The sequence below is a fragment of the Nycticebus coucang genome, chromosome 5 (genome assembly GCF_027406575.1).
Source record: "Nycticebus coucang isolate mNycCou1 chromosome 5, mNycCou1.pri, whole genome shotgun sequence".
In the NCBI taxonomy this organism is placed as follows: Eukaryota; Metazoa; Chordata; class Mammalia; order Primates; family Lorisidae; genus Nycticebus; species Nycticebus coucang.
In genome coordinates, this window is record NC_069784.1 from 48,695,904 (window position 1) to 48,719,156 (window position 23,253).

A 23,253-nucleotide genomic window follows, 5' to 3' on the forward strand; every position below is an offset into this window, starting at 1 on the left:
CTGTTTATCAAATGCTGGCTTTTCTAAGCAATTTAAAAGCATTTAACTGATGGGTGCAGTGGCTCACACCTGTAATCCTAGCACTTTGGGAGGTGAAGACAGGTGGATTACTTGAACTCAGGAGTTCAAGACGGGTCTGAGCAAGAACAAGACCCCCGTCTCTAAAAATAGCAGGTGTTGTGGTAGGCACCTGTAGTCCCAGCTACTTGGGAGGCTGAGGCAAGAGAATTCCTTAAGCCCAGGAGTGTGATGCCATGGCACTCTACCCAGGGTGACAGCTTGAGACTCTGTCTCAAAAAAAGCATTTAACTTCTTGTTTAGTCTTCAGAGCAGTTTTGTGAGTAGGAAGTGGTAGGCTCTTACTACCATTTTATGAGATGAGATAACAGACTCAGATTAAGTTGTCCAAGATATTAAAATCAGTAAGGAAAGAAAAAAAAATAAATGTTACTCTTTAGTTCTTACTGAGAATAAGCTAAATTACAAATTGCCTCTCTTGGACTCACATCAGCCTTTTGCCTTTCTAGGGAACTGATTCTGTGCTAGAAGTATTTCATATCCTTTCCAAAGAGGAAATTCAGAAGAAAATGGATAAGAAGATGAAGAAAGCTAAAAAGAAAGCAAAGTGTGTTTTGTTAATATTTGTTAATAGTGAAGTATCCTGAGTGAGCCATGTGTTACTGAGAAAAACTTCTAATTTTATGGAAATATTTACTCTATTTCCAGTTACTGTTAAAAGCCAGAGAAGACAAAGTTTCTCAAAGAGATAAAGTCATCTGATTTGGCAAATCTTTTGAAAGTTACTCTGGTTTATTTGACATTTTTGGATTGTTAGGTGGAGGTTAATGAGTTTTTTAAAAGTCCTAAAGTTAGAAAAATATACCAGAAACATTTCTGTGGAATCATTGGAATCACAGAAACTTATTCTCAGATCTTTTATGAGTTGTTGCATTCAAAATCCATTTTTTGAGGGTAGTTATTAAGTGAAATAACACTTTATATTTAAGACACTATAATTCAAAAACATTTCTACATTCACTGTATTGTTGATTTCTCAAATTAATCCTGTATAGTTAAAAGACTTTCCCCAAATCATTCAGCTTGTTGGTCCTGGGTCCAGATTTTGAACTCAAATAAGAGCAAAGGTACTTCTAAAAAAGTGATACCATGATACTCTTTTTTTTTTTTTCCCCATTCCTGTAGATTAAATTCTTGCAAAGGGGAAGAGGAAGACCTTGAAATCAATGTTGAAATGACTCTGCAAGATGAAATACAACGGGTGGCCAATATCAAAACTTCTGCTAAAATCAAGTAAGTAAAAATAAAATTATCTGAAAATTATAATTATATGAAATTATAGAAATATTAATAGTAAGCTGCAAAGTAATACTTGCTTCTTTATGCTATTTGTAAGCAGTATATGTGAGGTGTATATTTGGAGACTGATTGTAAGATACCTGTGTCGTCACCATGAGCCTACTTATTATCTTATATTTGGATTATTACAATAACCTTTTAGCTCTTCATTTACTGTCCTTTCCAGCTGCCAATTAAAAAATAAAATATATCCCATGTTCAAAAAAGATGTAAGGTATACACAAGAACAAAAGGCATATGTCAGAACCAGGATCCGAGCCTAGGTTTTTCTGTCTAAAAAGCCTATACTCGGCTACTACTAAATATGCAGAGTGTATTTATTTGTAAAATTCTTTATATTTGTCCAAACTTGGTATAGATTGAGGATATCATAAAGCCTTTCCCATAGAAGAAGTTACCCTTGTAAACAAAAGTGATAACTGGAACATCTGTGATTATTTCCCATGCAGATCCTTTGACCTGATTCATTCACCTCAAGGAGAGTTAAAGGCTGTCTTCTTGCTGCAGAACAACTTGGTGGAGTTATATTCATTGCATCCATTCTTATCTACTCCTCAACCTGTCAGGACGGGCCGAATCACCATCGGGGGTCATCGCAGTGACGTGCGGACTCTGTCATTCAGCTCAGACAACATTGCTGTCCTTTCAGCAGCAGCTGATTCCATTAAGATATGGAACAGGTTTGTGAAATGGTGTTTCCTGTAGCTTTATCTAGCAGTAGTTTCTTTTCCTTTGAAATATTTGCTTTCTTACTAGCTTTTGAAATACAGTTTTATCTTCAGTGCATTTTGGCCATTGGCCTGTGGCGTTTACAGTAGAAAAAGTTGCCTTTTTAAATGTGGAACAAAAAAATGCATGCTTAGTTCATGTGTGGAGTTTGTATCTGTACTTGGCTAGTGAAAAACACACAACCATACAGCCTGCTCTTTAAATTAAAAAAAAAAAAAAAAAAAAAAAAACAGTTAATTCTTATTAACGGCCAATGGTTTTACCCACGTTGTGGTCATTCTTAGACTTCGTAGATGATTGTTTGACCCCTTCCCCTCCAGTACATCTAATGCCTGTAAGCTGAGACCTCGCTTCCTGATTCACTGAAAAAATGGAAGACTCCAGAAGAGAACAGTCATAGGCTCTTACTGTATTTGCCCATTTAGTTGTGTCAGTGTCCATGTAATTTTCTTTCTTTGCTACTGTGTTGGTGCTCCCAACCAAAGCTGACCACTGCTTATATTTGAGGTCTTCTCTCTTCTTTTAGCAATTCTCCTTTTTCTTTTGCATCATTAATTTTCCCTCTCTGTTAGATCATTCCCAGGAGCATGCAGATGTGCTGTAATTATCTCTCATCTTAAAAAAAATAATAATCTCTCACCCCTCCATTACTGTTTGGTTACTGCCCCGTTCTCTGATTTCTTTTCTCCATTCTGTCTCCATCTGTCTGCATCTGTCTCCCATCAGGCTTTTATATGTACCATCTTACCGAAGTAAATCTTGTCATGTCATTAGTGATCATGTTTCTAAATCCAGTGACCTCTATAAGCTTCATTTCATGCTCTCTTGAATTGATAACTTTCTCTTTTTGAAATCAGCACTTTCTTTGACTTTATTTCCCCTTTGCTGGAACCTGGCAGTTTCTTCTCAATTCTAGCTGGATCATTCTTATTTTTATGACCTCTAAATCTCTGGACCTTTTCTCTATGTAACTTCACTTTATCTGATCTCTAGTCATGTTATTTTCTTTGTATGATGACACTTGATTTTATATATGGCTTTAGTCTCTTCTTTGAGCAGCAGACTGATACATCCAAATACTTTGTATCACCACTCAGGTGTCTAAGCATCCTAAACTTTTATATGTTCCAAACCTAATTTAGGATCTTTATTTCTCCAATAATCTCCCCACCTGCTATTACTACAGACTTTCTTATCATAGTAAATAATTACTTCCTACCAGTTTTTCTAGCTCAAAACCTTGAAGCCATCCTTGATTCTCTCTCACATCCCATATTCATCTAATCCATAGTAAGTATTAATCAGCTCTGCCTTCAAAACTTTTCCTGAAACCTACCAGATTGATGGGAAGAGGTTCTAGGCAGTAAGAATAGGGAGCACAGTAGCCATGAGGCAGGCACATTCTTACTGTGTTTAAAGGATAATAGAAGGTCAGTTTGCCCCGGGAAGCAGAGGAGAGTAGTAAGAGATAACTGCAAGGACACTGGCCCAATCCCAATCCAAACCACCCTTTTCTCTCAGCTAGATTGCTGTTAATATCCCCCACCTGATCTGCCTTCTTCCTTCCTTTCTCCTCTGTAATCTGTTCTCAACACAGCAGCTGGCATAATTGTTTTATTAAATATAATGGAAGTTAGACCACTTCTAGTAGTTCCATCTCACTCTAAAAGCCAAGGTCCTTACAGTTATCTCTCACCACTCTCCTCCTAATATCCTCCCATATTACCCAGCTCTAAAAAATTCCCAATATGCTGAAAAAGGAAGTCGCGTTCTCCAACAACTTTAAGAATATTAAGCAGGAAAGTCCCAGAAATTCAAGAAAATGTCACAGTTTACCTTTGTTCCTATGACCTTTAATGGGCCTTCTTGTTATTCTTTAAACACAGTAAGCATGTGCCTGCCTCATGGCTGTTGGGCTCCCTGTTCTTTCTGCCTGGAACCTCTTCCCATCAATCTGCAGGCTTTTCCCATCTTCTCAGATGACAGTCCTGTCGTTTTTTTCCCTGTCCTTTCCACTCTTCATCCCTTTTACTCAGCATTGTGTTTTTCCTTAATATCTGCTGTTACCTGATATGCCAAATATTTGCATATTTATCAGTCCCAAAGAATGTTAAGCTTTATGAAGTTAGGGACTTCTCCCATTTTATCCACTGCTATATCTTTGGCACCTAGAACAGAATCAGGTGTGTATTTGTTGAATCAGTATTTGTTGAATGAAGTGAGCATCTGACATGTATTTGTTGAATGGATGAAACTTCATGGTCCCATAAAATGAACTGTACTTGGAGGGTTAATATAATGATATTCTAATTTGCCTTGCAATCCTTGAGGTACACTTACTTCTTGGTAATAACATGTCAGGCTCTGTGGGGCCCAGCAGATGTTTCTCTCCACATTGCTTTTGTATAACCTCTGCTCTCTAGAATTAGGAGGTCCTCACAAAGATAACAAAGTTTGGTGCTGTTTAACATTTTCCCTTTTGACTATAATTGAGTCTGAGTCAAAGGTTTTTAAGACTTGTCTTCTGCTAGTTGATCTCTGCATAGCTTAAGTGTGTGTTGAAATGTGCACCTTGACCTCTAAGATGGGGAAGCAGTTTCTCTTAATGTGTGAGTTCACTATTCCTTCTTTCTCACAGGTCTACCCTGCAGTGTATTCGCACCATGACCTGTGAATATGCGCTCTGTTCGTTCTTTGTACCTGGTGACAGGCAGGTGGTCATAGGAACAAAGGTAAACTGTGACTTTTTTTGGATTTCTGGGACTTTCCTGCTTAATATTCTTAAAGTTGTTGGAGAAATCTTCCCTTTTTTGCATAGTGGGAATTTATTAGAGCTGGGATATATGGGACGATATTAGTTTTTTGCTCTTTTTTATGGGTCTTTTAAAGTTTCATTTTCTTTATCTGTTAAAAGAAATTAAACCATATGTCAGATTATGAAGGAGAAAATTAAAATCATGACCCCGGGATAATGACGACTAACATTTCAGTGATCATCCTTTCCACCATTTTTATGAGCACATATGTAATTGTTTTTAATTAATGATAAAAGTGCCTAGTGTCAGACTTGGCAGATGGAAGCATTCAATAAAGCCAAAATGATCAAGTCCTCACTTTCAGATGCTAAACCGGTTAGGAGACAACCACGTGGGAATAGGCAGACATGGATTTGGATTTGGATTCTCTCATTTAGAAAAGGAGTATTTGGGGCAAATCACATAACTTCTTATAGTACGTTTCTTCATCTGTATAATGAGATTGTGGATTATGGCATTTGTTTTTTGACAGCAGCTTTTGCACCAGGTGGACCTACTTTTGTATCCAGCCTCTGCCACTTACTGGCTATGTAATTAATCTTTTGGTCAAGTTAGCCCTCTTAGCCTTAGTTTTCTCAAGTAAAATGATGTTAATCTACTTCCCTGGGATGAAGTGGGTAAAGCTCTGAGTGTAGAGGCTGGCCTGCAGCAGACGATTGACAGATACAGAGCTGATAGCAGAGGTAGCAGTAGTGGTAGTGCTTGGGGAGGAGAAAATGGAATAAGGTCTGTGGAGTGTTTTGAGAAGTGCTTTGCGAATATTTGACATCATCCACATAATCCAATGGCATCTGTGCATGGATTTTATTAGAAAACTTAGGTAATATGATGGATATTTCTTGCTCAACAAAAAGTATAAAATAGGCTGAACAGATTTTAGGGTCGACGTCAGGGAAATGGTATTAGCATTTCAATTAATAGTTTCCCTCATTCTTCAGAAGTCCACCTGCAATTGCTACTGGGAAAGCATTTTGTGAATTACTTTGCAGACTACGTATATGAATAAATGCAATGCCTGGCCAATTTTCCATACTAGGCAGTTAATATACATTATCTCATTTAATACTCAGCGTCTTGGTGACAATGGTGATATATATACTTCACTTTACAAATGAAAAAATAGGTCCATGGGGATGAATTCACCAAGGTCACAAAGTTGAAGAGGCAGACTGAGGACTCATGTCCTCTAGCTGATGCTATTTGTAGGACCTAGTGCAGAAGTTTCTCTAAAGCATGTCTGACACCATGACCATGGCATGTACAGACTCTAAACTGAAGTCATGGAGTGATTGTTTTCTATGCCATTCTGATTTATTTTTTTAGTCATTGCCCTTCCTAGCATTGTAGGTAGATATCTATTTCTCCTTGTCAGTGTAGTGTAGAGAAGAACCCAAGCCTAGCTGGAGAAGAGTGATGACAGAGGATAGTCTTCTTAAAGATTGATTAAACTTTAAAGGCAGCCTTGCCACAGTTATTTCAACATACTAGTTAGGGACTTAATAGCATTTAATCAGATAGAGAATGCAGAGCCTAGAATGTAGGCTCATCTCGTCTAAACTGTGCATGCAAGAATTGTGGAGATTGTAGGTGTGCTGACTGCAGCTGTCCTCACTTGTGTCTCCTAGACAGGGAAGCTACAGCTTTATGACTTGGCCTCAGGAAACCTGCTGGAGTCAGTAGATGCCCATGGTGGAGCATTGTGGTCCATGTCTCTCTCTCCAGATCAGGTAACTCAGACGGACCTAAAGCTCTGGATTTCAGCCCTCTGGAGGCTTGTACCAAGTCTTTTCCCAGCCTAAGAAAGACTTCTCTAGGATTTCTTTAAAGAAAGTCTGTTTTTTCATCTAATCTTTAGATTTCACATATGATGAAATGTGCAGTTACTGGTACACACCTGGTACTATGAAAGACTGTTATTATGAAAAGAATTTTAATTCAGCTGCTCTTTGGTCATCAGATTGCTTATTCTCATGTTCTTTTTTTATCAGTAGTATATGATGCTTTTAAAGGGCAATATTCTTTTGGACAACACAGTGCAGAGAGTAGACTTCCCTGCTCTCCTTTTCCCCAAACATCTATGACTACAGGGTGTCCCAAAAGTCATCCAAAAAGTTGCTGTATACACATAGGGGAAATGGGAAATTGTAGCTAAACATATCTTTATTTACAAAATATTCATTACAAAATTTTACAAAGTGGTGGCCCATACATAGAGAATATTTTGTAAATATTTTGTAAAATTTTACAACAAATGTTTTGTAAATGTACATTTAGCTACAATTTCTCATTTTCCCTACGTATATTGACTTTACCTTGTATTTTTAGCAAATATGTCAGCCCTTACTAGTCAATAAAAGTGTGCTTTCCTTCAAATGAGTCACCACAGAGAACAGTATACATATTCTAGTAGTAACACAGGTGATCATTTTGAGATATTTTTTGATAATACCTTTAGAAATTTTTGCCCATTTGTTGAATATTCTCCATGTGGGAAAATATTTATTCATTGATAGCACATCTTAGTTATGGGAAAAAAACTGTCTCTGGAGTATAAAGTTGTTAATGCCATTTGTGATCCAAACAAAATAGCTGTGATTTTAGGATAATTATAGGCTGGGCTCAGTAGCTCATGCCTATGATCCTAGCACTCTGAGAGACCAAGGCAGGAGAATCCCTTGAGCTCAAGACCAGCCTGAGCAAGAGTTGAGACTTCATATCTACTAAAAGTTGAAAAAATTAACTGAGTGTTGTGGTAGGCACCTGGTCCCAGCTACTTGGGAGATGAGGAAGGAGGATCAGTTAAGCCCAGGAAGTTGCTGTGAGCTATGATGCCACAACACTCTAGCCCGGGCAATAGAGAGAGACTCTGTCTTTAAAAGAAAAAAGTGGATTTGTAGAGTATTCTGTCTCCATACACTGGTGCTCGCTCATTTAAGCACAACTAAGGGTCATGTAAGGGTGTTTCCGATGTTATATGATCTATGAGATGGTGGAGTAGACACTTGGGATCCAGTTTTCTGATACTGGAAAAAGGTTTCAAAATGTTTTAAGCAGTACCGTTGTAGGAATAAACTTACAAACTTCTGAGGTAAGTTTTTTAAACAGACTAGATTATTTATTCTATGTATTGTCAAACTAGTTTTACTGCTTTATAGCAAATTCTGTTGATTCTCGTCACTTAGGTAGAGCAAAAAACTCTATATAGTGTTCACTAACAGTTTTTCTTCCCAATGCTAACAAGCGGCTAACTAGTTAGCTGTCATTAGTTGCCATCTCTGTCCATGTTATTCTATAGTAGGGATTCTCAGGTTAGGACTATGGCAGCAGGCCCACGAGAGCAGTAAAAGGGATGAGGGAGAACCATATTTTTCTTAACTCTTATTCCATCACATTAAAAAAAAAAAAATAGATCATTTTCATGTTTTTTAGCAAGGTTTGTATGCTAGAATTTTTTTTTTTTTTTTTTTTTGAGACAGAGTCTTACCATGTCGCCCTTGGTAGAGTGCTATGGCGTCACAGCTCACAGCAACCTCAAACTGTTGGGCTTATGTGATTCTCTTGCCTCAGCCTGCCAAGTGGCTGGGACTACAGGCACCCACCACAACTCCTGGCTAGCTAGAATACTTTTTAACTGAAATATCATTTCATTTTCAGCGTGGCTTTGTGACAGGTGGTGCAGATAAATCTGTCAAGTTCTGGGATTTTGAATTGGTTAAAGATGAAAATAGTACGCAGAAGAGGTGAGTAGACAATTTTTGTGTTTATTTTTTTGGAATGGAAATAGTAAGCCATTGAATGGCTTTTTGGCTTACATGTCTGTATTGTACTATAAAGAGCTAGGAGTCACTCGTGATTGCATAATCATTTATTTTCTGAATGTTTTCTGTGGTGCTAGACTTTCTGTGAAGCATACCCGGACCTTACAACTAGATGAAGATGTTCTGTGTGTCAGTTATTCTCCCAATCAGAAGCTGTTGGCTGTGTCGTTGCTGGACTGTACTGTGAAAGTTTTCTATGTTGACACTTTAAAGGTATATATGCCTGGGAATGTTTTCTTCTGACTAGCTTTAAAAATTTAGGTCGACCTTATAGAGAAGAAGCCTCAAGTGTGCCCAGCAATAATATGTGCCTGAAAATTTGCAAGTGCACTAGAGAAGCTAGAATTTTAAAAGAATCCTAAAGTTCATACATGTTTTTAAGTTATATTTTACACGTTGGAGACAGGAAATTCTGTCATAACCAGTCATTTTAAGATCATTGTCCTAGATAGAGTTCATACTTGACTATATATCAGGATCATGGCTGAGGCAGTGAGCTTCTGGGCACCTCCTGGCCTCCGCTGTGTTGCAGTGTTCTTGGCCCGTGCACACAAGGTCTGAATAGTGCACACAGGGTCTGGATAGGGCACACAGGATCTGGATAACCCACACAGGGTCTGGATAGCGCACACAGGTACTCATAGTCAGCTGTCTTCAGTAGCTTCATTGTCATCTTTGAAAGTGTAGACATAAGGTAATCCAAAAGTGTGTTTAGTATTTTAATGTTACATTTTAGACCCACAGATAATAAATTACACCTGTATTTATTTCATAGGCAGACATGATTTATTTATAGTCTTTTTTTTCAATGTTTAGTTCTTTCTCTCACTTTATGGACACAAACTGCCTGTTATATGCATGGACATCTCTTATGTAAGTAAAGTTCAATTAATGTCTAATAACATGTTGTCTTTTCTAAAGCAGACACTTTCTTAGTTGGCTTGCTATCTTCACTTTAGAGTATTTGTTTATCATTTGCTGTATATCTGATTTTCTCCAGAAAGTTATAAATTAACATATATTATATCTTAAGTATATGTTATTTTAATGTATTGGGTATAATTTTACAAATATCTCAGTTAATCCTTATAATTCCCCAATTCTACTTTGTTGCCTAAAATACTGTAATTGGTAGAGTACCCTAAAATGTTAAAGACTTTAAAAATGGATTCTCTTCTGATCTGAAGGATAATATTGGTGAGGAAGAAGGAATTTGGCTTTATGTTTGGTTATTTATGGCATTTTGTACTATGTATAATTTTAGTTTCTTGATCAAAATAAATTTTTTCCAATGTGTAGTTATGTTAGGAGTATACTGTACATTTGAAAACTATGGCTATTCTATGTGAAAGGAATTGGCCTTATATGCATCAGTGCACCAACAGTTAAGTTATAGTGTTAAACATTTCCAAATTTTTTGTTATGTTAACCATTTGAACCAGGCATTCAAATCAGAACGTGAAAATCAGAAAGGTCAGAGAAATAATGAGAGACAACACGTGATTCAAGGGTAGGTCATAAACATTCTAGTAGATCCCTAATTAGCTCTGTAGGTAAAAGAATTAAATATTTTTAGTAGAGAGATGAAATAAATTCTTTTGGCTTTATTCAAATGCTTTTGAAAGAAATGGGTTAAGCATTCTGGTTAGGTTTTATTTATCTAACTTTTAAAATTCAGATGTCAAGTCATGTTTTACTTCTGTTTCTCATAGGATGGAGCACTAATAGCAACTGGCTCTGCGGACAGGAACGTGAAAATCTGGGGTTTGGATTTTGGGGACTGCCATAAGTCTCTCTTTGCACATGATGACAGGTGGGTGTAGTCTTTTCACAGGTCTCCTGCAAGTTGCATTTCCCTAAGGCATCTTCATCTATTAGTTAACGTTCTCAGACACTGATAAATTGAACATTCTAAAATACAGTCAGATAGTCAGGAACTAGCTATTCAAAAACTATTTGTGTGTATAAGACTCATTTTACTAATCGGGATTTTAACGACATTTGAATTCTTCTCTCACTTTTCAGTGTGATGTACCTGCAGTTTGTACCCAAGTCTCACCTCTTCTTCACCGCTGGGAAAGACCATAAGATCAAGCAATGGGATGCAGACAAATTTGAGCACATACAGACCCTGGAGGTATCCTCTCACCTGTTTTGCTAACTCAGGACTTAATCATGTTTCATTACCTGCTAATCCGCTCATATAAACAAGTAGCAATCTGTGAATGAGGTGTTCTCACCTTAGTTTTCATTTTGTTTTGTTTTTTTTCCTCCAGGGGCATCACCAGGAAATATGGTGTTTGGCTGTAAGCCCCAGTGGAGACTATATTGTATCATCATCCCACGACAAATCTTTGAGACTTTGGGAGAGGACAAGGGAGCCTCTTATACTTGAGGAAGAAAGGGAGATGGTGAGGACATTGGGCTTGGTTACAAATATGCCTGTGTGTATCTGACAGGCTGTCCCGGTTGAAGGTTTTTGCCTTGTGCAGTCACACCCCACTCAGTGCAAGTCAAAGATCCCACAGGAGGTGTTTCCAAGACCACTGTCACCCATTCCAGAAGCTGGGCAGAGACGAGGACACCGTGAGGGAGTTATGTTTAGAAAGAAGCAGTTTCTCACTGCTTCATATCACTTTACATGGAGACTGTCTTTTTCTCTCAAATTAACTTTTCTTTATCTCATGGCAGCAAAGGGAAGCAGAATATGAGGAGAGTGTGGCCAAAGAAGACCAACCAGCAGTAAGTGTTTTGGAATCCTGAGATTATACCTTATAATCACCTTATTGAAATTCACTATAATTTCGAGAATTTCCAGAAGAATTAGAATTGGGGCTAGATGCTAAGAGCATTAGCAGCTGATATGAAAATCTTTGTGTTCGTTTGTGTTCAACTGCATATTCTAATTTTGTGGGGACAAGCAATTGACCAAATTTGATACTGAATCATTGTCATTCTGGCTTTTTTTTTTTTTTCTCTTGAAGGGCATTTAGGGAATTTAGTTCACTATAGGACAAAAGTAAAAATAAGAAAAGAATTTAAGAAATTGGACACTGTCTTTAAACATTTGCAGGATTTTCTTATAATACATACAAAATGCTTAGAATAGTGCTGGGCCCTTACTAAGTAGCTCCACGTCACTGTGTTATTCCATGGCTATAAGATAAACTTATTGACTCTTTTAACTCTTGTCTACACTATTGTTCAAGGATCTCTTTGTTTCTGACAGGTTCCAGGGGAAACGCAAGGTGACAGTTACTTTACTGGAAAGAAAACTATTGAAACAGTCAAAGCAGTAAGTTAATATAGAATGAAGTATCTCACTTTTAGAAAGGATCTCAACTCTTAGTAAAAGTTTTAGTCTATGTTAACTAAATAACCATTTTGTGGCAATAAGTTGTTTACATTTAAAGATGGAACTCATAACCTCTTGTTTTCTTCCCTTGGATCCAAAGACAAGAGTAGTCCTGGACCAGTTTGATCAGTGCATGTTTGATTTCTAGAAAGAAAAGCTGGATTTCCTTCTGAAAGTAGATGGCTCCTTTCAGGAGTTACTGGGAACTGCCCTCCTCAGGTGTCTAGAGGTGGTCTGACCTGAGTTCATGACACTTAGTTTCCTCTCTGTAAATTAAAGAAACCACAGATGTCTTTAAATCCTGCTAGGCACTCTATTGGCACATCTTTATTAAACTGATTCAAGCTATTTCCTTAAGTCAGTTTCTCAGGCCTTCCCGTTTCAGTATCCTGGGGTGATGGAGTGTGTTGTGATGATGATCTCTTCCCTTTGTCATCACTTGCGTAGGCTGAGAGGATCATGGAGGCTATTGAGCTATACCGAGAAGAAACTGCAAAAATGAAAGAACACAAAGCCATTTGTAAAGCAGCAGGGAAAGAGGTGAGATTGTATGTTATGTTCTGGGAAACACTTATAAAATGAATTCCTAAGAAGAAAACCATTGTTTTAAGTTTATGTTGATTAAGATTAAGATATGAGATGAATGCAGTAGTATCTTTTCTAACTCAAATATTATAAGAAATTGAGATCTATGGGAGGAAGGAAGCTTGGTCTTAAAAAGAGGACAAGAAATTATAGATTGGGTCGATTAACTCACAGTCCTACTTTGAACTAGGGAGGCAGGAGAACCCATTTCATTTATGCATTGTTCAAACTCATTCATAAGTACTTTAGAAACTAACAGTCCTGCTAATCTTGTACCGTCTTTCAGCTTTTAGGATCTCTTTGCTCTTTTTAAAATTGTGAAACACTGTTACCACTCTATTTGTGCCAAGCACTATCAAAGTCTTGTTTTTTTTTTAATGACTTGGTTTAATAATTCCTTCCTAGGTTCCTCTTCCCATCAACCCCATCCTGATGGCTTATGGCAATATCTCAGTGAGTAGAATGTCTTAACAGTTTCTCCTTGAATAGTCAAAGGTTATGTTCAAGAATAAGAAAGGAAGTGAAGAAGCATTATGGTTTGGGGATGGGTATATTGGGAAATACTTTGCTTTAAAAATCTCTCTTGAATCTTGTCATCCTAGTCTAGGATATTTTGTTTTTCAAAAGGACCACTTTAACATAACTTTCCAAGTCAGCTTTTTTGGTTGGCCTGACCTGGTATTCTTCTGTTTTTCTAGTACTTATTTATGTTCAGTGTCCAAAGTCCTCTAAAGATCATAATCATCTAAATGAACTTTGGAATAAGCCTTTGAAGGAAAAATTGATGTACATCAGTCAGATAAGATAAAGGAAGAGAGAAGGGAAGAGGAATGGGAGAATGAATATCATTTAGTAGTCGCCAATTAGTCTTTTACTTGCATGTCTCCTGGTAAGGAAGGTGGCCTGACTGAAAAGGTAATGGAGTTGGTAAGGGGCAGAACTCAACTGTGAACCCAGACAGGACTAGCTGTAAGCCCATGCACGTCTTGCCATTTTAAAACACTTTTGAAGTGACAGAGAGGAGTCTCTGTTTTTCAGGTGGTGGAAGTTAGAGGGCTATAGTAGAAACCAACCAAACATAGCACTAATTGTATTATTCTTCCTTTGTAGCCTTCAGCCTATGTATTAGAGATTTTTAAAGGGATCAAGTCAAGGTGAGTCCTAGTGCATAACTGCTATAATCTGTCAGCTAACATTTATCAAGTGTTATCTGAACATGAAATCAATAGAAATTATAACTGATGGCTATCTTCCTTTTGGTTTCACTATGTCAGAGTTTTGATGGAAAATAAATTGTAATGTTCTTTATGAAGTACCAGAACTAAGAGGCTCCTTCTGAAGTACGAAGGGAGATAGTACTTTTAAGGACAAATGAAGGGAAGTAGTTTATGTTGTAGGTAATAAAATATATAACTCATGCAGAAGTACCAACTGTTAACATGTTTTGTTGGATATTTCCTTTGGTTTATTTTTTTGTGTACATAACACTATTGGAATCGTATTGTCTATAGTTTTGTACCCTTTTCTTTTTCACATTATTTCCTGAATATTTGCTCATTATTGATACTCTTCAAGAACATCATTGAATTAATTCAAATATTCCCTTGTTTGATTAATTACTACTGGATGCTGCATGTTTTTAATTTTTTGCTATTATCAATAATGCTTCACTGAACATCTTTATACACACAAGTCTTTGTCATCATTATTGATTATTTTGCTTCAGACTCATAGCAGCCTAATAACTGATCGATGGGCATAAACTTTGAAGGTTTATATTGCCAAATAACTTTCCAGAGTACTTGTACTGATTTTTACCAGGATTTTGAAAATCTGTTGCCAGTTTGAAAGGCAAATGGTGGTATTGTATTATTTTCATTTCTTTTGATTATTAATAAAGTTAAAATGTCAGCATATTAACCATTTGTATTTTTTCTTGTAAATTTTTAGTCTTTTGCTTTTTAGTAGTTTCTTTTATTGGTTTTAAAGAATTCTTTACGTTCTTTGTCATAAATCTTTGGAATAATGTGATTTACCTTTTCATTTGTGAGTTTGACCTACTGAAGGCTATCATTTTCATAATCATATCTAAATATATTCCTTATAAGAAATAAGCAAGACCTGTCTGAGGATAATGATGAAACTGTATTAAAGAAATGTAAATGCAGTATAATAAATTCCAAAATGGGAAGATTCTGTGTTTTTAAACAAATTAATTTTTCTTAAACTAATTAATAGGTTTGTGATGCCCATTGAAAGCTTTTTAAAATTTCTAATTAGAATTGATGAAGTGATTTCAAGTCGTTCTAGAGCTATTTCTAGAGAGAGCTATTCTCCTGGATTAAAAGGCTATAAAGTTAGCAAAATTAAAGTAGTGCAGGATTGGTATTAGGATCAATCAATCATTTATTGTAATAGACTTAAAAGCCCTGAAACACACTCTGTCATATGTAAGAATCAGTATATGGTAAAAGTATCACATAAAGATGGAGTAATATTCAACAGAAGGCTTTGGAGACTTTGGTTATTTGGAGGGAAAATGTTAGATTTTCCTACCATGCTGTGTACAAAATGTACTCCAAATAGATTAAAATACTAAATATAAAAAAGAAAACATTGAAAAAAGAGAATCATCTAGAACACCAATGAATATTTAATTTAACTCTGAATGGGCAAGATCTATTCAAGTGTAAAATCAATAGAAAAAAATAAAGAAAAAGATTTAAAATTAATCATGTTAAGAAATATGGCATTTTTAATTTTTGTTTTTTCTTCAGTGAGCTGGAAGAATCTCTACTTGTGCTGCCTTTCTCTTATGTCCCAGACATTCTTAAACTCTTCACCGAATTCATCCAGCTGGGGTCTGACATTGAGCTTCTCTGCAGGTGTCTCTTCTTTCTCCTCAGGTAACGTCCTTTCCAGAGAATACTGTGTCTCTTCAGCGGGACTGCTTTGTTAGGACCCTAACTGAAGCTGTCAGCTCTTTGGGTTCAGACACTGAACTTTAGCTCTTTCTGACATAAGGTGTTTCTTATCCTTTGGAATCAGTCTTGCCTTTACCAGCCTGGTGGTGACCCACCTGTGAGTAGCATGCGTAGGAAGTGCGTTGCTCAGGAGCGCCTGCTCAGGCTACACGTGAGACCTGGCTAAGCCTGTCACTGAAGGGTCAGTGTGCTCATTTGTTGTTTTTGTGTTTAGTAAGTTAACTGGTTTTGTTGGTCCTCATAATGGTATTTTAAGGAAGTCTGTTTAATTTCTCCAGGACTCCACAGGTGCAAATGGACGCATAGGGTGCATATAGAGAGATAAATGCAGGAAAATAAAGAGAATACGCTCATTAGGCTATGTTCTTAAATATGAAGAATTCTTTGTTAATACATGTATGTAATCGAAAAGAATATATGTACAAAAGCTTAAGAACGTACATATTCTTATCCCGCTCTCTGACCCTCACAAGCTGTTAAGCAGAGAACAGTAGAGACAAACTGAACATTCCTTAAAATACAGTTATGAAGACAAAAACTGGTCAACAAATGCCAAATAGTTAACAAGTATATTTAATGAATTGATTAAATAGGTATTTGGTGAATTGGCCTGCTTTTATGATTCTTAACCCTCCATTCCTTATTTTCTATCAAGGTAGCAGCAAGAGAGAGCAGTGACAGTTTTATATTATTCTGTTGTTATATTCATAACTTTGATGAAGCTGTGAAATTCACATTTAACAGTATTAATACTTTTTTGCTGCAGTGGCATATATGCTATTGATCAGGGTCACTGGTTCTGTGAGAAGCACCATGATAGTTTCAGAGGTGGGAGCTGGGGACTACCTGGTTCATAGATTTGGCAGGGTCACGCTGTAGGGACTGCGGGTCAGAGCTGGACTCTGATGAAACTCTGATGAATGGCTCTATAACTTTTTTCTGTAACTTGGGTATTAGAACTATTAATAAGTATTAAGTGGGTATTTCTTAGAAGGCTTCTTCTGTCTTTGGGCTTTCCGTAAAATACCATTGTCAAAATCTGTGGCCAGCTGGAAGTCGGCTGGAGAAAGAATTAGCTTTGCAAATGGGTCGCGTGTACCACAGGTCTAGGATAGTATTTTAAAACTTTTCTTCAAAATGAACTGAATTTTTTTTTTTTTTTTTTGCCAGAAGCATTCCTGTACTCCCATGATAACATAAAACAAATCTATTTTTGGTTGTTGGTGCTTTAATACTGTTTCTATTTACTGTTTCTAAAAGGAAGAAACAGGTAGTGTCAGAACCTCTTTTGGCGACATGGCTCTGTCTTGTTTTTCTGTTAGAATTCACTTTGGACAGATTACTAGCAATCAAATGCTTGTGCCAGTGATAGAAAAATTAAAGGAAACAACGATTTCAAAAGTCAGTCAAGTCCGGGTAAGTGTCTTTGTATATAGATATTACATGAGGCAAAATCCTTGTGTGTGTGTGTGTGTGTGACTTAGAGTCAGTATGGTCTGCTGTGCTTTGTCTTTAGCCTCTGAATAGCCATGAATCTGTATTTATAATAAGATTACTTATGTTGGAATTGTAAAAAAAAAAAAAAAAAACAAACAACACCTGAAACTTTGGTGTCCCGACTTACATGTGCTGCTAAAGTGGGGAAAGGGTATTCAGTCTTTCTTGTGTTCCTCCCCAGGATGTCATTGGCTTCAACATGGCAGGTCTTGATTATCTCAAGAGAGAATGTGAAGCAAAAAGTGAAGTTATGTTTTTTGCTGATGCTACTAGCCACTTGGAAGAGAAGAAGAGGAAGAGGAAAAAGAGGGAGAAGCTAATTTTAACACTGACTTAGAACTGAAATGTTTTTCTCCGTCTACTTATTCCATTAAAGGACTTTTAAATTAAGCAACAGTAGAGTTGGTGTCATCTTAAAAATACCAAATAACAGAAGATCATGTTCCAGAAAATCTCAGGATGTGTTTCCCAGCTTTGCCTGAGGGATTTGCAAAATGGGATTATGGGCTGGCTCCATTTCTTAAATTTGAAAAGCTTGATTAATTTAAAAATCTTTCTGTGCTCTCAAGGCTTGGGCCCTGCAGGAAATGTTCTCCTTATATTCTAGCAGGGAGCCAAGAATTTTTTAAATTAGGTATTTGTTTCATTGGAGTTAAAGTTAACATTTCAAAAGTCTGTCATATTCCTTTTATGGCAGGTATATTCTATAATTCGTTACTTGTTTATGTCTTGCCCCCTATTGAAATAATCAGATGTATAACTGATTGCCTCTGCTGCACATGCAGCGTCCCGAACTTGCAGAGTTAAAGGACCATACGAAAGTACCGAAAGCGGCCTCCTTAAACTGCTGCAAGCTGTTCGTTGTATTTGTATATAAGAATATCCTAATTGCTGTTTATACTTTTCCGAATAAAATAGTTGTCTCTGATTAAAGAGTAGTCAAGGTAAGATGCTGTGCTGGGTTTCTGTGTAGTTAATACACTGTGTGTGTGTAGATAGATATATACGGTTTGCCCTTGAGTAGTGTGAGAGGTTAGGGGCACTGACCCACATCTCCACCCCACCCTACAAAGTCAAAATAACTTCTGACTCCTAAAAAACCTAACTACTAATAGCATAAAGTAGGCTAGAGAAAAGAAAATGTTATAAAAAAATCATAAGGTAAAGTATTTTTATAATATTATATTTATCAGTACTATAAATTTATGTTGTCTGTTTACAAGATGAATCCTCTGGAAGGGGAAAAAAAATGCAGCTGCAGACCTCAACCTAGGGTTCCTGTCAAACGCTCAATGTTTTCCTATAATGTCATGACTTCTCTGCTTCCCAGGAGCCCTTCATATAGGTCCCACAGTGTTATTCAAGGTTTGTAACATTTCACTAAACACGATGGAAAAACATAGGAACCTTGAGAGATCACCTCTTACCTCAAGGTACATTTCTGGAGAGAAGAACTGCCTACTCAGGAATTTAGTATCACGTGGCATTTTAAGTGGATACAACACTTGAGCTATGCAAGTATTACAGTAACACTCTTTGCTGTGGGTAGTCACACTGTTATGACTTATGATTCTGCCTTCATGTTGGCTGTTGGCTTAAGTTTCTCTCAGCTGTAGATGGCATTTTGAATGGTCTATAAATTTTGATAAATTTAGTTTTTTATAATTGGGATGTGTATTATGGCAGTAAATGATAGTAGACTGATATCTACATGTATTTATGCGTTCATGACCTACCTTTTATAAAACTATTGCTAGGTTATACTGTTTATCTATAACATCTCCAAATTATTGCCAATCTTTAAAAAAATTAATATATTTAATATGTTTTAATGAAAAAATTTTGCATATAAATGTATCTATGCAGTTCAAACTGGTGTTGTTTAAGGGTCAACTGTAAGAGGAGGTGGCAACATAGAAAAAGAGATTGACACAGAGACCTCTGAACTTGGACGTCCTTTGTGGGAAGTTTTTAAATCACTAATTCAAAATTCCTTGTTGTAGGTCTATTTAGATTTTCTGTATCTTCTTGAGACAGTTTTTGTTTTTATTCTTTCTATGAATGTGTCTGTTCCATCGGAGTCACTGTGCTGTGGTGCTGCCATTTTCTTCCCAGGCTCAGAGCTGCAGTTCTTGTGGCTTGGCGATCTGGGTCTCAAACCACAAGTCTGTTAGTGTTTTAAGCATAACACAATCATGCGAGTGAAGTAAGGAGTACAGTGGTGTCATTTGTTGGGCAGACTATAATAAGTGAATTTTGGCATTGAGTTCCCAAAGGCTTAACTATGAAAAGGCAAGAAAATAGGCAGTAGGATGCATTCTCAGAGCTCTCCAAGGGGTCAGTCTTGTTTAGGCTGCGATTCCTGCCACCAGGAGAGGAGTTAATTCTTTAAAAATAATCTTAATTTTTGATGAGAACAGAGGCTGACTTCATATCTTGTTTATGTTTCTTAGAGTTCATCAGAATATAAGGAAATTGCAGCATTTCCCATTACCATTTTTGATGGTTTTCAAACAAAAACAAGTTGTATAAAGATGTCCTAGATGTTTATGTCATTAATAATTGCTCTTACAGACCTGGTGTGGTGGCTCATGTCTGTAATCCTAATCCTCTGGGAGGCCAAGATGGGAGGATCATCTGAGCTCAGAAATTCAAGATCAGCCTGAGCAGCAGCCAGACCCCCTGCTCTCCTGAAAACAGGAAAATTAGATTGGTGTTGTGGCGGGTGCCTCCAGTCCCCGCTACTCAGGAGGCTGAGGCTGGAGGGTCACTTGAGCCCAGGAGTTTGAGGTTGCTGTAAGCTAGGCTGATGCCATGGCACTCTAGGGCAACAGAGTAAGACTGTCTCAAAAAATTTTTTTTTGTTCTTAATGTTATAAGTGCTGTTTTCCCGTAGCTTTGCCACCGTTTACAATTGATTAGCCTGACAGTGCTAGGGAATTTAACTTTCTGACCCTATGTTGGACCTTCCAACGTAATGATTTTCCTGTTCCAGTTGGGAAGACATCTGACACTGTTGCATTCTACACAAGCCCTCAACTTCTTCCAGAATTGCATAAAATAAAAATATAACAGGAACAACTAGGGTTTCTAAGAGGGATTTTTCCAAGTGATCTGAAAAAGAGGATATTTCAGGAATATGAATTTCTTATCAATGTGATATGAAAATGATGTGCCTCTCACTCCGTGACAAGAGGTTAGTGACAATGCTGAGTACGTTCTTTAATTTGAAAAACCGACAGGTTACACAGAGTTTATGGAAAGAGTGGACAGAGCTGATCAGTGCTGTGGATTTACAAGGAGGTCCAACAAATGGTGGAAAAAATTAATATTCTGACTGATGGAAATTGCAGTTGTGAATAGCTACAACCTTTACTCATTAGATTAGAATAAGAATGGAGAAAAAGTGCAGACACCTTTCTTACAGAGGAATCTCATTCTACTTGTGAACAAGATGAGGAACAGACATTCAAGAAAGAGGGGAAGTCCATCATCTGACACTGAAGGAAGGCTAAACGGGAAGGTGCATTATATAATGCAAAATGAAAAAAAAACCCAAAGGATTGCATGGTTTGCAGCAGAAAAAATGAGAAAGGTGGAAGGAGAGAAACCGTTTTCTACTGTGAGACATGCAAGAGGAAGCCTGGACTTCATCCTGGTGATGGCTTCAAGAAGTATCACACTCAAAAAATTATAAACAGAAATAAACCAGTTCAATTATTTTATGGAACCTAAAATAGATAACAAAATCAAGTGAGTTCATATTTATGTTTTTCTCTTTTAAAACTCTACAATAGGCGGCGCCTGAGGCTCAAAGGAATAAGGTGCTGGTCCAATATGCCAGAGGTGTGGGTTCAAGCCCAGGCCTGGCCAAAAAAAAAAAAAAGAAAAAAAACTGTACAATAATTACAAGTAATTCACCAACCTCTTTCCTGCCCCAAATGAATAAATGCTGGAGAGTACACAGGTGGCAGAAACATTGGATTGAAAAGGGATTTTTAAGTTGTTTCTGTCTGGTAAGTGTTAGGCTAAACAAAGATGAGGGGAACTTGTGATAAACTGAATGTGTACAGTAAGTAGCTAAATTGTAATTTTTGGTAAAAATACTTGAAACCCTTTAACCCTAAAGATTTGAAGTCAACAGGTACATTAGGAAGTGAATTTTAAGCCAAGCAGATTTCTAGTCATTTGTCAGCCATTGGCTGTGTAATCCTTAACGCTGAAACCATTTTCTATTGTGGTAGAAATTTAATGAATAATGTCTTTTGCCATGATATACTAAGTTACCCTTAGAAATTCTGTGATGCTGTAAAGAAAAGCCTCACGAATGGTTTATTAGTGGTATAACACTTAAGCTTATTTGAAAGTTGTAAATATGTATATGTCCATCCATTTAGAGAAAATATGCTTCACAATTTAGATTCCCTGGCTGGAAGGTAGGTTCTCTGTATATTCGGTATTAAATTGTTTCTCAGCAGCAAGTGTCCTAAGTCATATCTCATCCAGAGGAATCCAGCACTTGTCTAGCAGAGAATCTAGGGTAGTACCCAAGCAAACAGTGGTTTCCGTCCCTGGGTACCAGGCTGTGGCTCGGGTTCCACTTGCCCATCAGCTATAACTAATAAGCTTGCTCGGTGCAGCCTTTTCTTTCTTTCTTTTTTTTTTTTTAATATGGAATGCTTCACGAATTTGCGTATCATCCTTGCACAGAGGCCATGCTAATCTCTGTATCATTCCAATTTTAGTATATGTGCTGCTGAAGTGAGCACTTGGTGCAGCCAGGTCAGCCTTAGGAAAGAGAGGGGTTCTGTGGGGAGGGGCATAGGAAGAAGCCTGCGTAGCTACATTTACCATCCACTATCCACTTCTTTTCCACACAATTTAAGATCCCGGGTTTGAGATAAGACTAATGTTCTTAAAGTTAGTATCTCCATGTATTCCAAATTCTTTCACTTAAGAGGTTTTTCAAGATCCCGGCAGCCCTGATATGTTTTTTTTTTGTTTGTTTGTTTGTTTTTAATGGGAAACTGTAGGTGCTTTTTTAATAAGTTGTAAGTTGTGGTGAGGAGAGTTTAAATCACAGCATAACAGAACTTGTGTGAGTGAATCAATGCAGTCTGTACTAGTATAGCATATAACAGTATTATCAGGTAAGAAAAAATACAGTTGAAAACATACATTTTAATTCCCTGTGAATCAACTGTAAAATCAACATGGGAAGAACATGGAAACAGTTAAGCCTAACGAACCTACAGAAAGATAATTACCTCCAAATTTAGGAAGTACTTTTTCCTGCCTACCAACCTCTTCAAGCCTATGCTTAGCGCATGTGCAAAGATACAACTACTGCAATTATTACTGTCATTTTCTTTTGCCCTTAGGTGAGAAACACCTGACAGCTACGTGCTGAACCATGCTAACAAAACTAAACTTCCTTTAATAGTAAAATTACCATTATTGAATCATTGTCATAAAAAGTACATTACCACTTATTTTAAATAAACACCAATTTTGAAACAATCAACTTTGAAAAGCTGTGTACTTTTTTTTAAAATCCCTGAGTACATTTCTATTTATTCACTGTGATAACCTGAAATATTTTTAGGGACTACCACTTAATTTCTTTAAAACACACACACACAAACAAACCCGTGTAATATAGAACATCAGTGAAGCAAGAAAAATGTGCACTTGTCACTCATCTTCACTGTACATAAGAAGTGTGATAAAATATGGTACTGGTGCCTCATTAGTAAATAGGAAAACACAATTAACTCATAGCAGAGAGAACCTGGTTTACCAAGATATTCCTGTTAAGTTCAAGGTTTGTACTTTCACCACATTCCTGTATTCAGGCCACCAGAGCATCCCTGCCGAGGCCCTTGGGAGGCTTTGGACACAATCAGTAGCATGTATTTTTCATCCAATAGTTAACAATATGTGTAATTAACACCAACTATGGGACTGGAGCATGATGCCAGCTCCTGAGTTTGAAGCTTATCTCAGTCCGCCCTAGAATATAACTCATATTTCACAGTACCCAACAATTTCCATGCTGCTGCAGTTTCACCATCAAAGCGGATCGGACTCAA

The 23,253-nt window shown here is 37.0% G+C and overlaps 1 protein-coding gene and 1 non-coding gene across 4 annotated transcripts in view; one reads left to right on the forward strand and one right to left on the reverse strand.

The window, feature by feature from the left end:
• The window catches only part of WDR3 (WD repeat domain 3), a 28,564-nt gene extending 10,770 nt beyond the window's left edge, over positions 1-17,794 (forward strand). For 2 of the 3 annotated variants that reach the window (XM_053591254.1, XM_053591253.1), the window contains exons 9-27: positions 528-625; positions 1,204-1,311; positions 1,827-2,057; positions 4,745-4,838; positions 6,548-6,649; positions 8,577-8,662; positions 8,818-8,953; positions 9,557-9,613; positions 10,453-10,553; positions 10,766-10,877; positions 11,017-11,151; positions 11,432-11,482; positions 11,970-12,035; positions 12,543-12,635; positions 13,086-13,133; positions 13,791-13,834; positions 15,458-15,586; positions 16,987-17,080; positions 17,343-17,794. In XM_053591254.1, the coding sequence (XP_053447229.1) occupies positions 528-625; positions 1,204-1,311; positions 1,827-2,057; positions 4,745-4,838; positions 6,548-6,649; positions 8,577-8,662; positions 8,818-8,953; positions 9,557-9,613; positions 10,453-10,553; positions 10,766-10,877; positions 11,017-11,151; positions 11,432-11,482; positions 11,970-12,035; positions 12,543-12,635; positions 13,086-13,133; positions 13,791-13,834; positions 15,458-15,586; positions 16,987-17,080; positions 17,343-17,498 (1,941 nt within the window). In that variant the 3' untranslated portion in view covers positions 17,499-17,794. The remainder of the gene's footprint in view (positions 1-527; positions 626-1,203; positions 1,312-1,826; positions 2,058-4,744; positions 4,839-6,547; positions 6,650-8,576; positions 8,663-8,817; positions 8,954-9,556; positions 9,614-10,452; positions 10,554-10,765; positions 10,878-11,016; positions 11,152-11,431; positions 11,483-11,969; positions 12,036-12,542; positions 12,636-13,085; positions 13,134-13,790; positions 13,835-15,457; positions 15,587-16,986; positions 17,081-17,342) is intronic. The other variant, XM_053591257.1, reaches the window with a different exon arrangement.
• Positions 17,795-21,826: 4,032 nt separating this feature from the next.
• Positions 21,827-21,930, reverse strand: LOC128586937 (U6 spliceosomal RNA). The gene has a single exon (XR_008380393.1). It is a non-coding gene; the product is annotated as a U6 spliceosomal RNA (small nuclear RNA).
• Positions 21,931-23,253: the final 1,323 nt, after the last annotated feature.